This window comes from Nerophis lumbriciformis, linkage group LG11, assembly GCF_033978685.3.
Source record: "Nerophis lumbriciformis linkage group LG11, RoL_Nlum_v2.1, whole genome shotgun sequence".
NCBI classification, from domain to species: Eukaryota; Metazoa; Chordata; class Actinopteri; order Syngnathiformes; family Syngnathidae; genus Nerophis; species Nerophis lumbriciformis.
The window spans coordinates 47897264-47910827 of NC_084558.2; the positions used below are offsets into that span (position 1 = coordinate 47897264).

Below are 13564 nucleotides of genomic sequence, written 5' to 3' on the forward strand. Positions count from 1 at the left end.
GTCCCATCATAATGTGTAAAAAGACTTCATGTTAACATGCATAGTCCCATCATAATGTGTAAAAAGACTTCATGTTTACATGCATAGTCCCGTCATAATGTGTAAAAAGACTTCATGTTAACATGCATAGTCCCGTCATAATGTGTAAAAAGACTTCATGTTAACATGCACAGTCCCATCATAATGTGTAAAAAGACTTCATGTTAACATGCATAGTCCCATCATAATGTGTAAAAAGACTTCATGTTTACATGCATAGTCCCGTCATAATGTGTAAAAAGACTTCATGTTAACATGCATAGTCCCATCATAATGTGTAAAAAGACTTCATGTTAACATGCATAGTCCCGTCATAATGTGTAAAAAGACTTCATGTTAACATGCACAGTCCCATCATAATGTGTAAAAAGACTTCATGTTAACATGCATAGTCCTGTCATAATGTGTAAAAATACTTCATGTTAACATGCATAGTCCCATCATAATGTGTAAAACGACTTCATGTTTACATGCATAGTCCCGTCATAATGTGTAAAACGACTTCATGTTAACATACATAGTCCCGTCATAATGTGTAAAAAGACTTCATGTTAACATGCATAGTCCCATCATAATGTGTAAAAAGACTTCATGTTAACATGCATAGTCCCATCATAATGTGTAAAAAGACTTCATGTTGAATGAATGAATGATGAATGGGTTGTACTTGTATAGCGCTTTTCTACCTTCAAGGTACTCAAAGCGCTTTGACACTACTTCCACATTTACCCATTCACACACACATTCACACACTGATGGAGGGAGCTGCCATGCAAGGCGCTAACCAGCACCCATCAGGAGCAAGGGTGAAGTGTCTTGCTCAGGACACAACGGACATGACGAGGTTGGTACTAGGTGGGGATTGAACCAGGGACCCTCGGGTTGCGCACGGCCACTCTTTAACATGCATAGTCCTGTCATAATGTGTAAAAATACTTCATGTTAACATGCATAGTCCCATCATAATGTGTAAAACGACTTCATGTTTACATGCATAGTCCCGTCATAATGTGTAAAACGACTTCATGTTAACATACATAGTCCCGTCATAATGTGTAAAAAGACTTCATGTTAACATGCATAGTCCCGTCATAATGTGTAAAAAGACTTCATGTTAACATGCATAGTCCCATCATAATGTGTAAAAGACTTCATGTTAACATGCATAGTCCCATCATGTTTTTTTAAGAAATTGCATTTGACCCCTCTGCATGGCAAATACGCTGAGTCGTCACTTTCACTGGACATTCCCCACACCAGACAGGAGACAAACATGCAACACACACACACACACACACATACACACACACACACACACACACACGTACCTGTATATACACTATATTGCCAAAAGTATTTGGCCACCTGCCTTGACTCACATATGAACTTGAAGTGCCATCCCATTCCTAACCCATAGGGTTCAATATGATGTGGGTCCACCTTTTGCAGCTATTACCGCTTCAACTCTTCTGGGACGGCTGTCCACAAGGTCGCAGAGTGTGTTTATAGGAATTTTAGACCTATTGCTGAGGTCACACCCTGATGTTGGTGGAAAAGGCCTGGCTCTCAGTCTCCGTTCTAATTCATCCCAAAGGTGTTCTATAGGGTTCAGGTCAGGACTCTGTGCAGGCCAGTCAAGTTCATCCACATCCATGTCTTTATGGACCTTGCTTTGTGCACTGGTGCGCAGTCATGTTGGAAGAGGAAGGGGCCCGCTCCAAACTGTCCCCTCAAGGTTGGGAGCATGGAATTGTCCAAAATGTTTTGTTATCCTGGAGCATTCAAAGTTCCTTTCACTGGAACTAAGGGGCCAAGCCCAACTCCTGGAAAACTCCCAGTCTCCATGCCTAAGTGCTTGATTTTATACACCGGGCCAAGTGATTAGGACACCTGATTCTCATCATTTGGATGGGTGGCCAAATACTTTTGGCAATATAGTGTATATCTCTTAAAGGAGCAGAACAATCAAACCAGCAAGTCTGATGTGAAAGTTCAACTTAGATTTGAGGACTTGATGGAACAATGTCCCAACTATCTGCTGAATGTGGTTTAGCTGCAAGCTACGCATGACAAAACCAGGGAGCGCACCTGTTCTTCCACTTATGTATATTACCTTGCTCTGTGTGTGTGTGTGTGTGTGTGTGTGTGTGTGTGTGTGTGTGTGCAGGAGAGGAAGTGCAACTTATAAAGAGCTTAAAATTTAATGTGGTGGACAAACAAGACTTTAAATTTAAAAAAAAAAGAAGAAGCAAAAAGTCACAAAGAGGAAGCAAACTTTTCACAATAAAAGCGGGATTGCATGTAAAGGGCCAAAGAGAGAAACGATGTATGTTTTTAGACATACATATATATGTATATATATATTTATATATATTTTAATCATCTCATCATATGCCGGGATCCTTCATTCGTCTGCATGCAGTGTGTGTGTGTGTGTGTGTGTGTGTGTGTGTGTGTGTGTGTGTGTGTGTGTGTGTGTGTAGCATTCACTTTGGCTGGCCCTGATAAGGTAAGCTGGAGTCATCAAACAAAGGATTTTTCACCTCCATCTCACCGGTCTGTGGAAGACAGGAAAGCCTGATTATTGATCCACGCACATTTAGCATCACTTGTGTCACACTCTCTGCGCGTGTGAAAAAGTGACTTTTTATTTTAAAAGGTTTTATATAAAATTGTTTTATTCTATTTATCTAGTTGTTTACATTGTTGTTTTTATGACAGTTTTTTTTAAATTTATTTAACAAAGTAACTTTTATTTTTGATCAAATGTTTTTTATTACTAAAAAATAAAGTGACTATTTTATTTGAAAAAAAATATTTATTTACATTTACTTTGTTTTTGTTTATTTTTATTCGTTTAACTTTTCTTTTTATTAAAAAAAAGCGACTGTTGGAAAATTGTTTATTTAGTTGCATTCAAACAGAAGGTGATTTTAGTTTCATATATGTTTTAATCTTTTTTTTAATTTATTTGCTTACATTTTTCAAAATAGTTTTTGTTAAACTAAAAAAAATGACAGCTTTTTTATATTATTTTTTATGTATTTAACATTTTTAATGTTTTGTATTAAACACAAAACAACTAGTGACTTTTTTTAAATTGTTTTATAAAATAGTTTTTTGTTTAATTTTTAGATTGTTTTTATTAAAAAAAGAAAATCAAATTGTTTAGACTTTTCTAAATTGTTTCATTCGAAATAAAACACCAAAATGAACTTTTTGTATATAACTTAGTTTTTAAATAATTGTTATTTAACTTTGTTTTAATTAAAAATAAACACTTTATCTTTATATATTTTTTAAATTAATTTTTTAAAATATTTTTACTCAAAAGAAAAAACTAAACTTTGTTGTATTTTTAATAACATTATTTAATTGTTTACATATTTTCAAATACAAACTTTATTACATCATTATAACATGTCTTATATTACAACATTATTATTACATCATTAGAACCTGCTTGTCCTATAACATTATTATAAACAATTTCCTATAAGTATATTATTACAACCTATTTTTTATATTTATAATATGACATCATTATGAATATTACATTATTATGACCCAGTTTCTCTATAACATTATTACATCATTACAAACTATTTTCTATATTTATGACATTTGATCATAATTGTGTGTGTGTGTGTGTGTGTGTGTGTGTGTGTGTGTGTGTGTGTGTGTGTGTGTGTGTGTGTGTGTGTGTACTGACCGGTGCAAGTCCAGGACATTCGTAGACTGTGAAGTCTCCCGCCTCTTCTTCATCTGAGGTGACTTCAGCATCCATGACTTTTTGTTCTGGTTTGTGACTAACAAGTAGAGACGGAAGAATCAGAATAATGATGATGATGATGATGTATTAAGATGAAGAAGATGATGACATAATAGGATGAAAGGAGATGATGTCGTACTTCATCGAGAGCATCTGTTGTTTCTGGTGTTGGTAATGATACATTTGAGCACTTTGGGCCAAACTTTTATCTCCAAGCTGCAAAAGAAGGAAATTGATGTGAAATATTCAGAAAAACTTTCTGGGACCAAAAAGTTTTCTTTGACACGAACCGATTTATTAAGATCGTTAGCGGAGGCCACGCCCGCGCCTCTGAAGGCCGGATAGTCCACTTTCTGAGTCAGACGCGATTCTTTCTGCAACCTGCGGGGGGCAGCGAGAGTTACTCCGTTCATCACATGATGTACACCATTATGTCATATGATGACATCACATGATGTACACAATTATGTCATATGATGACGCCACATGATGTACACGATTGTCATATGATGTCATGATGTACACGATTGTGTCACATGATGTACACGATTATGTCACATGATGTACACGATTATGTCATATGATGACATCACATGATGTACACGATTATGTCATATGATGATGTCACATGATGTACACGATTATGTTGTATGACGATGTCACAGGTACACAATTATGTCATATGATGACGTCACATGATGCACACAATTATGTCATATGATGATGTACACGATTATGTCATATGATGATGTCACATGGTGTACACGATTATGCACACATGATGTACACAATGATGTCACTCAATGTCGATGTCATAATGTACATGTCACATAATGTAAATGATGTCACACAATGTACATGTCACAAAATATACATGATGATGTCACACAATGTACATGATGTCACATAATGTACACGATGGTGTCACACCAATGTATGTACATGTCACATAATATACATGATGATGTCACACAATGTACATGATGTACACGATGATGTACCATGATGTCACATAATGTACACGATGATGTCACACAATGTACACGGTGATGTACCATGATGTCACATAATGTACACGCTGTTGTCACACAATGTACATGATGATGTGACACAATGTACACGATGATGTCACATAATGTACACGATGTTGTCACACAATGTACATGATGATGTGACACAATGTACACGATGATGTGACACAATGTACACGATGATGTCACACAATGTACACGGTGATGTACCATGATGTCACATAATATAATAAATGATAAATGGGTTGTACTTGTATAGCGCTTTTCTACCTTCAAGGTACTCAAAGCGCTTTGACACTACTTCCACATTTACCCATTCACACACACATTCACACACTGATGGAGGGAGCTGCCATGCAAGGCGCTAACCAGCACCCATCAGGAGCAAGGGTGAAGTGTCTTGCTCAGGACACAACGGACATGACGAGGTTGGTACTAGGTGGGGATTGAACCAGGGACCCTCGGGTCGCGCACGGCCATTCTTCCACTGCGCCACGCCGTCCACACGATGATGTCACACAATGTACACGGTGATGTACCATGATGTCACATAAGGTACACGATGATGTCACACAATGTACACGATGATGTCACAATGTACATGATGATGTGACACAATGTACACGATGTACACGGTGATGTCACACAATGTACACGATGATGTACCATGATGTCACATAATGTACACGATGATGTCACACAATGTACACGGTGATGTACACGATGATGTCACACAATGTACACGGTGATGTACCATGATGTCACATAATGTACACGGTGATGTACCATGATGTCACACAATGTACACGATGATGTCATACAATGTACATGATGATGTGACACAATGTACACGATGTCACACAATGTACACGGTGATGTACCATGATGTCACATAATGTACACGATGTCACACAATGTACACGATGATGTACCATGATGTCACATAACGTACACGATGATGTCACACAATGTACACGGTGATGTACCATGATGTCACACAATGTACACGATGATGTCACACAATGTACATGGTGATGTACCATGATGTCACATAAAGTACACGATGATGTCACACAATGTACACGGTGATGTACCATGATGTCACATAATGTACACGATGATGTCACACAATGTACACGGTGATGTACCATGATGTCACATAATGTACACGATGATGTCACACAATGTACACGGTGATGTACCATGATGTCACATAATGTACACGATGTCACACAATGTACACGATAATGTCACACAATGTACATCATGACAATGTACACAATGTCACACAATGTACACGGTGATGTACCATGATGTCACATAATGTACACGATGATGTCACACAATGTACACGATAATGTCACACAATGTACATGATGTGACACAATGTACACGATGTCACACAATGTACACGGTGATGTACCATGATGTCACACAATGTACACGGTGATGTACCATGATGTCACATAATGTACACGATGATGTCACACAATGTACACGGTGATGTACCATGATGTCACATAATGTACACGATGTCACACAATGTACACGATGATGTACCATGATGTCACATAACGTACACGATGATGTCACACAATGTACACGGTGATGTACCATGATGTCACACAATGTACACGATGATGTCACACAATGTACATGGTGATGTACCATGATGTCACATAAAGTACACGATGATGTCACACAATGTACACGGTGATGTACCATGATGTCACAATGTACACGATGATGTCACACAATGTACACGATGATGTCACACAATGTACACGGTGATGTACCATGATGTCACATAATGTACACGATGATGTCACACAATGTACACGGTGATGTACCATGATGTCACATAATGTACACGATGATGTCACACAATGTACACGATAATGTCACACAATGTACATGATGACAATGTACACAATGTCACACAATGTACACGGTGATGTACCATGATGTCACATAATGTACACGATGATGTCACACAATGTACATGATGTGACACAATGTACACGATGTCACACAATGTACACGGTGATGTACCATGATGTCACACAATGTACACGGTGATGTACCATGATGTCACATAATGTACACGATGATGTCACACAATGTACACGGTGATGTACCATGATGTCACATAATGTACACGATGATGTGACACAATGAAATCCTAAATGCTTACTTGACGTAGCACACGGTGGCCAGCAGCAAGGCGATGGTGCCCACAGCTACAAAGAGTGAGATGATGACTGTGGAATAAAGAAATATCATTAGAGATGATTAACAGTGCAGCATATCATGATGTACACAAGCTCATACACATGATGTATGGCAGCAAGCAGCATGTCATGCACTGTCACTGGTCATGTGACCAGAGTACATTTGACACACATTTTGGATCAAACTTGCCGTCATAAATTAAATTGCCGTCGCACCAAAAGCGTTTAGAAAAAGTTACTCACTGATGACAACCCTGTCGTCCTTGTGGGCCGTCTCCACGCGAGGCCCCGCCCGCCCCGCCACTCCGCCGCCCCGGGGCTGCGGCGTGGACGTGTTGGACACGCCCCCTCGGCTGGCGGCGGTCTGGTTGCGGCCTCCTGACGGGGCGCCATCTTGGCCCGACTGCTCCTGTTTGGAGTCGTCTGCTAATTTCCCGCCGTTGGAGGAGAAAACTGCGGGGAGGAACACGGACTGAACATCAGAAGAAGAAAAAGAAGAAGTTTGTGAGAATTCTCACCAGGATCTCGGAATTGTGTTTTTGGACGTTCGATGGCCGACACTTCCTGCTTTTCAATGTAGGAGTGGATGAAGTCGATCTCTTCGTCCAAGTCGGGATAATACGAACTTTTAGCTGGAAGAACAGAGAAGAAGATTCATTCTGTCAGTTACATCTGATGAATTGGAGGAAAACAAGTTAGCATGCTAATGTTAGCAAATTAAGCACGCTAACAGCTAGCATGTGTCAAATGCTAACTTATATGACTCTGAGGTTTACGACTGCAAAATTGTCTTAAAGAAGTTAGCATGCTAACAGCTAGCATGTGTCAAGTACAAAGTTATATGACTACAGTGTACAACTGGAGAAGTGGCTAAAAAAGTTAGCATGCTAATGTTAGCAAAGTTAGCATGTGTTGAGTACAAAGTTATATGACTAAAGTGTGCAACTGTAGAAGTGGCTAAAAAAAAGTTAGCATGCTAATGTTAGCGATTTAAGCATGCTAACAGCTAGCATGTGTCAAATGCTAACTTATATGACTGAGGCGTACGACTAAAATTGTCTTAAGGAAGTTAGCATACAAAAGCTAGCATGTGTCAAGTACTATGACTGAGGTGTATATCTACAGAATTGGCTTAAAGAAGTTAGCATGCTAACAGCTAGCATGTGTCAAATGCTAACTTATATGACTCTGAGGTGTACGACTAAAATTGTCTTAAGGAAGTTAGCATACAAACGTTAGCATGTGTCAAGTGCTAACTTATATGACTCTGAGGTGTACATCTACAAAATTGGTTTAAAGAAGTTAGCATACAAAAGCTAGCATGTGTCAAGTACTAACTTAAATGACTCTGAGGTGTACATCTACAGAATTGGCTTAAAGAAGTTAGCATGCTAACAGCTAGCATGTGTCAAATGCTAACTTATATGACTGAGGTTTACGACTGCAAAATTGTCTTAAAGAAGTTAGCATGCTAACAGCTAGCATGTGTCAAGTGCTAACTTATATGACTGAGGTTTACGACTGCAAAATTGTCTTAAAGAAGTTAGCATGCTAACAGCTAGCATGTGTCAAATGCTAACTTATATGACTGAGGTTTACGACTGCAAAATTGTCTTAAAGAAGTTAGCATGCTAACAGCTAGCATGTGTCAAGTACTAACTTATATGACTGAGGTGTACATCTACAGAATTGGCTTAAAGCAGTTAGCATACTAACAGCTAGCATGTGTCAAATGCTAACTTATATGACTGAGGTTTACGACTGCAAAACTGTCTTAAAGAAGCTAGCATGTGTCAAATGCTAACTTATATGACTGAGTTTTACGACTGCAAAATTGTCTTAAAGAAGTTAGCATGCTAACAGCTAGCATGTGTCAAGTGCTAACTTATATGACTGAGGTTTACGACTGCAAAATTGTCTTAAAGAAGTTAGCATGCTAACAGTTAGCATGTGTCAAATGCTAACTTATATGACTCTGAGGTTTACGACTGCAAAATTGTCTTAAAGAAGTTAGCATGCTAACAGTTAGCATGTGTCAAATGCTAACTTATATGACTCTGAGGTTTACGACTGCAAAACTGTCTTAAAGAAGCTAGCATGTGTCAAATGTTAACTTATATGACTGAGTTTTACGACTGCAAAATTGTCTTAAAGAAGTTAGCATGCTAACAGCTAGCATGTGTCAAGTGCTAACTTATATGACTGAGGTTTACGACTGCAAAATTGTCTTAAAGAAGTTAGCATGCTAACAGCTAGCATGTGTCAAGTGCTAACTTATATGACTGAGGTTTACGACTGCAAAATTGTCTTAAAGAAGTTAGCATGCTAACAGCTAGCATGTGTCAAGTGCTAACTTATATGACTGAGGTGTACATCTACAGAATTGGTTTAAAGTAGTTAGCATGCTAACAGCTAGCATGTGTCAAATGCTAACTTATATGACTGAGGTTTACGACTGCAAAACTGTCTTAAAGAAGCTAGCATGTGTCAAATGCTAACTTATATGACTGAGTTTTACGACTGCAAAATTGTCTTAAAGAAGTTAGCATGCTAACAGCTAGCATGTGTCAAGTGCTAACTTATATGACTGAGGTTTACGACTGCAAAATTGTCTTAAAGAAGTTAGCATGCTAACAGCTAGCATGTGTCAAGTGCTAACTTATATGACTGAGGTTTACGACTGCAAAATTGTCTTAAAGAAGTTAGCATGCTAACAGTTAGCATGTGTCAAATGCTAACCTATATGACTGAGGTTTACGACTGCAAAATTGTCTTAAAGAAGTTAGCATGCTAACAGCTAGCATGTGTCAAATGCTAACTTATATGACTCTGAGGTGCACGACTGCAAAATTGTCTTAAAGAAGTTAGCATGCTAACAGCTAGCATGTGTCAAATGCTAACTTATATGACTGAGGTGTATATCTACAGAATTGGCTTGAAGAAGTTAGCATGCTAACAGCTAGCATGTGTCAAATGCTAACTTATATGACTCTGAGGTGTACGACTAAAATTGTCTTAAGGAGGTTAGCATACAAAAGCTAGCATGTGTCAAGTACTAACTTATATGACTCTGAGGTGTACCACTGCAAAATTGTCTTAAATAAGTTAGCATGCTAACAGCTAGCATGTGTCAAGTGCTAACTTATATGACTGAGGTGTACCACTGTTAAATTGGCTGCAAAAGTTAGCATGCTAACATTAGCATGCTAATGTCCATGGTGGCTACATTATTTTTGTATTGCTATCACATTTGGAATGAAATAAACATGACAACAAAGAAACAGAATCAGAGGTTAAAGTAAGCGTTATCAAACTGCTCGGCTCCGTTGGACGGCGTTCCACCGAGAGTTCCGGAATGTTCCTCCATCAATAAAGTGTTGCAGCCAACCGAAGCTACAAGAGCAGCTCTTGTTTGTTGGCGGGAAGGAAACAAAACGAAAGTGATGTTTAACAAGCCTGTAGGCCAGACTGTTAGCCACATTCCGGCCGCACAGCCCCGGTCTCCGGGGAGACTGGGGTCGGAAGTGTGTGTGTGTGTGTGTGTGTGTGTGTGTGTGTGTGTGTGTGTGGCCGGGGGAGGAAGCACTGCAGGGGGTGGGAGCAATCAGCTACAAGTTAGCTCGTAAGTGTGCTACGTTGACAATGGAAGCCAAAAGCCGAGCTAATGTTGGCGTTCCTGTTATAAAGCCAGCTAGCCCCGCCATATAGCATCATTCACGTGTCAGCGTTTTAGCCGCCAAAAGCCCGCGTCATCACGTCAAACCTGCGCTCGGAGGCCATCTGCCGGCGCTGACGGCCGCTAATGTGCGAGCAGCACTTTCACTGCCTGCTTTGTGGCGGCCCGACCCCCCGCGGCGCCCGGCCATTTAGTGCGCTCGGCGGCAGGTGTCAGCGAGGGGGGGCAGGGGGGACGGGGACGCGCCATCTGCACCTAGCAGGTGGCCGGGCTTCCAGCGGTGGCGGGGAGGCGGCACCCGTCGCCGCCCGTGTCTCCAGCGGCCGGCGGGCACTCGGCAACGTCAGCGACTGTTGCATGATGCAGAGTTGGGAAAACTGAGGACCTCGGGCCAGAGTCACGAAAGTCGCCGGGGACATCCCTCGTGACAGGACGCACGTAAAAGTCTCAAGAACCCACATTTGAAAACGGACAGGAAGTCGGCCGTCTTGGTTCTTTTAGGATTCTATTTTTAGGGCAAAACCAGGGGTCGGACTTTACCGAACTCCTCCTAGGGACTTTGACCGAGTGAGTTGCAGTTACAATGACAGATACTAGAAAGATGGTCAGTGCCTGTTCATATCTATTCGTAGTGGGCGGAGCCTGTTGGCGAAAACTGCTACTCATCATTACCATTTATCCCACACGAGGGACATCTCCAACAGTTTTTGTGGTGACACCTCAATCTGGGCCGAGGGACTCGATTTTCTCCAGGTTTTCGTCGGCTGTTTTTAGGCCAAAACCAGGAGTCGTACTTTAACAAACTCCTCCTAGGGACTTTGACCGACTGAGTCGCAATTACTATGACAGATACTACACAGATAGGCGAGGCGAAATTGCGAAGGAATTTTGCCAACGCTATAAGATGTGGGCGTGGCAAGGCGCCAAACTTTGATCCAACGGTTTGCCACATACCACAAAACTTTAATAACTCGGTTTCACAAAATCGTTGGTCTGATCAGAACAAGTTATCAGGTGCACGTTTGATGAATGTGTTGTCTTTGATGCCAAATCTATTCGCAGTGGGCGGAGCCTGTTGGGGAAAACTGCTACCCACCATTACCATTTTTCCCACATCTTAAGGAGTTGGTCAAATTCCTTTGCAATATATCATTGACCATCCGTCTAGAATCTGTCATTCAGGAGTCCTACAAAAACCAAGATGGCCGACTTCCTGTTCGTTTTCACATCTGGGTTCTTGAGACTTTTACGTGCGTCCTGTCACGAGGGACGTCTCCAGCGGTTTTCGTGGCGACACGTAAATCTGGGCCGAGGGGCTAAATTTTTTCCCCAGGTTTTGAAGGCTGTTTTTAGGCCAAAACCAGGGGTCGTACTTTACCGAACTCCTCCTAAGGACTTTGACCGAGTGAGTCGCAGTTACAATGACAGATACTAGACAAATGCCGAGTGCCTGTTCATATCTATTCTTAGTGGGCGGAGCCTGTTGGCGAAAAGTGCTACTCACCATTACCATTTTTCCCACATCTTAAGGAGTTGGTCAAATTCCTTTGCAATATATCATTGACCATCCGTCTAGAATCTGTCATTCAGGAGTCCTACAAAAACCAAGATGGCCAACTTCCTGTTCGTTTTCACATCAAGGTTCTTGAGACGTTTACGTGCGTCCTGTCACGAGGGACGTCTCCAGCGGTTTTCGTGGCGACACGTCAATCTGGGCCGAGGGGCTAAATTTTTTGACCAGGTTTTGAAGGCTGTTTTTAGGGCAAAAGCAGGAGTCGTACTTTACCGAACTCCTCCTAAGGACTTTGACCGAGTGAGTCGCAGTTACAATGACAGATACTAGACAAATGCAGAGTGCCTGTTCATATCTATTCTTAGTGGGCGGAGCCTGTTGGCGAAAACTGCTACTCACCATTACCATTTTTCCCACATCTTAAGGAGTTGGTCAAATTCCTTTGCAATATATCACTGACCATCCATCTAGAATCTGTCATTCAGGAGTCCTACAAAAACCAAGATGGTCGACTTCCTGTTCGTTTTCACATCAAGGTTCTTGAGACGTTTACGTGCGTCCTGTCACGAGGGACGTCTCCAGCGGTTTTCGTGGCGACAGGTCAATCTGGGCCGAGGGGCTACATTTTTTTCCCAGGTTTTTGAAGGCTGTTTTTAGGCCAAAACCAGGGGTCGTACTTTACCGAACTCCTCCTAGGGACTTTGACCGAGTGTCTTGCAGTTATAATGACAGATATTAGACAGATGGGCGTTGATAATTTGCGAAGGAATTTTGCCAACGCCATATGATGTGGGCGTGGCACGGCGCCAAACTTTGATCCGACGGTTCGCCACAAAACACGAAACGTTAATAAATCGGCTCCACAAAATCCGATCTGGATCCTGTTTGGTAGAAATGACAATGTTGACACCCCGAAGTGCCCGATTGGTCAGTGCCTGTTCATATCTATTCTTAGTGGGCGGAGCCTGTTGGCGAAAACTGCTACTCACCATTACCATTTTTCCCACATCTTAAGGAGTTGGTCAAATTCCTTTGCAATATATCATTGACCATCCGTCTAGAATCTGTCATTCAGGAGTCCTACAAAAACCAAGATGGCCGACTTCCTGTTCGTTTTCACATCTGGGTTCTTGAGACTTTTACGTGCGTCCTGTCACGAGGGACGTCTCCAGCGGGTTTCGTGGCGACACGTCAATCTGGGCCGAGGGGCTACATTTTTTCCCCCAGGTTTTGAAGGCTGTTTTTAAGCCAAAACCAGGAGTCGTACTTTACCGAACTCCTCTTAGGGACTTTGACCGAGTG

At 41.1% G+C, this 13564-nt stretch overlaps 1 protein-coding gene across 1 annotated transcript in view; it reads right to left on the reverse strand.

Moving 5' to 3' along the window:
- Positions 1 to 2460: 2460 nt before the first annotated feature.
- Positions 2461 to 13564, reverse strand: part of npdc1a (neural proliferation, differentiation and control, 1a) — a 58795-nt gene continuing 47691 nt past the window's right edge. The window contains exons 3-9 of the mRNA XM_061966451.2: positions 7592 to 7705; positions 7317 to 7526; positions 7037 to 7103; positions 4102 to 4192; positions 3951 to 4027; positions 3752 to 3848; positions 2461 to 2597 (exon numbers count right to left, since the gene is read on the reverse strand). Coding sequence (XP_061822435.2) covers positions 2526 to 2597; positions 3752 to 3848; positions 3951 to 4027; positions 4102 to 4192; positions 7037 to 7103; positions 7317 to 7526; positions 7592 to 7705 — 728 coding nt within the window. The 3' untranslated portion in view covers positions 2461 to 2525. The remainder of the gene's footprint in view (positions 2598 to 3751; positions 3849 to 3950; positions 4028 to 4101; positions 4193 to 7036; positions 7104 to 7316; positions 7527 to 7591; positions 7706 to 13564) is intronic.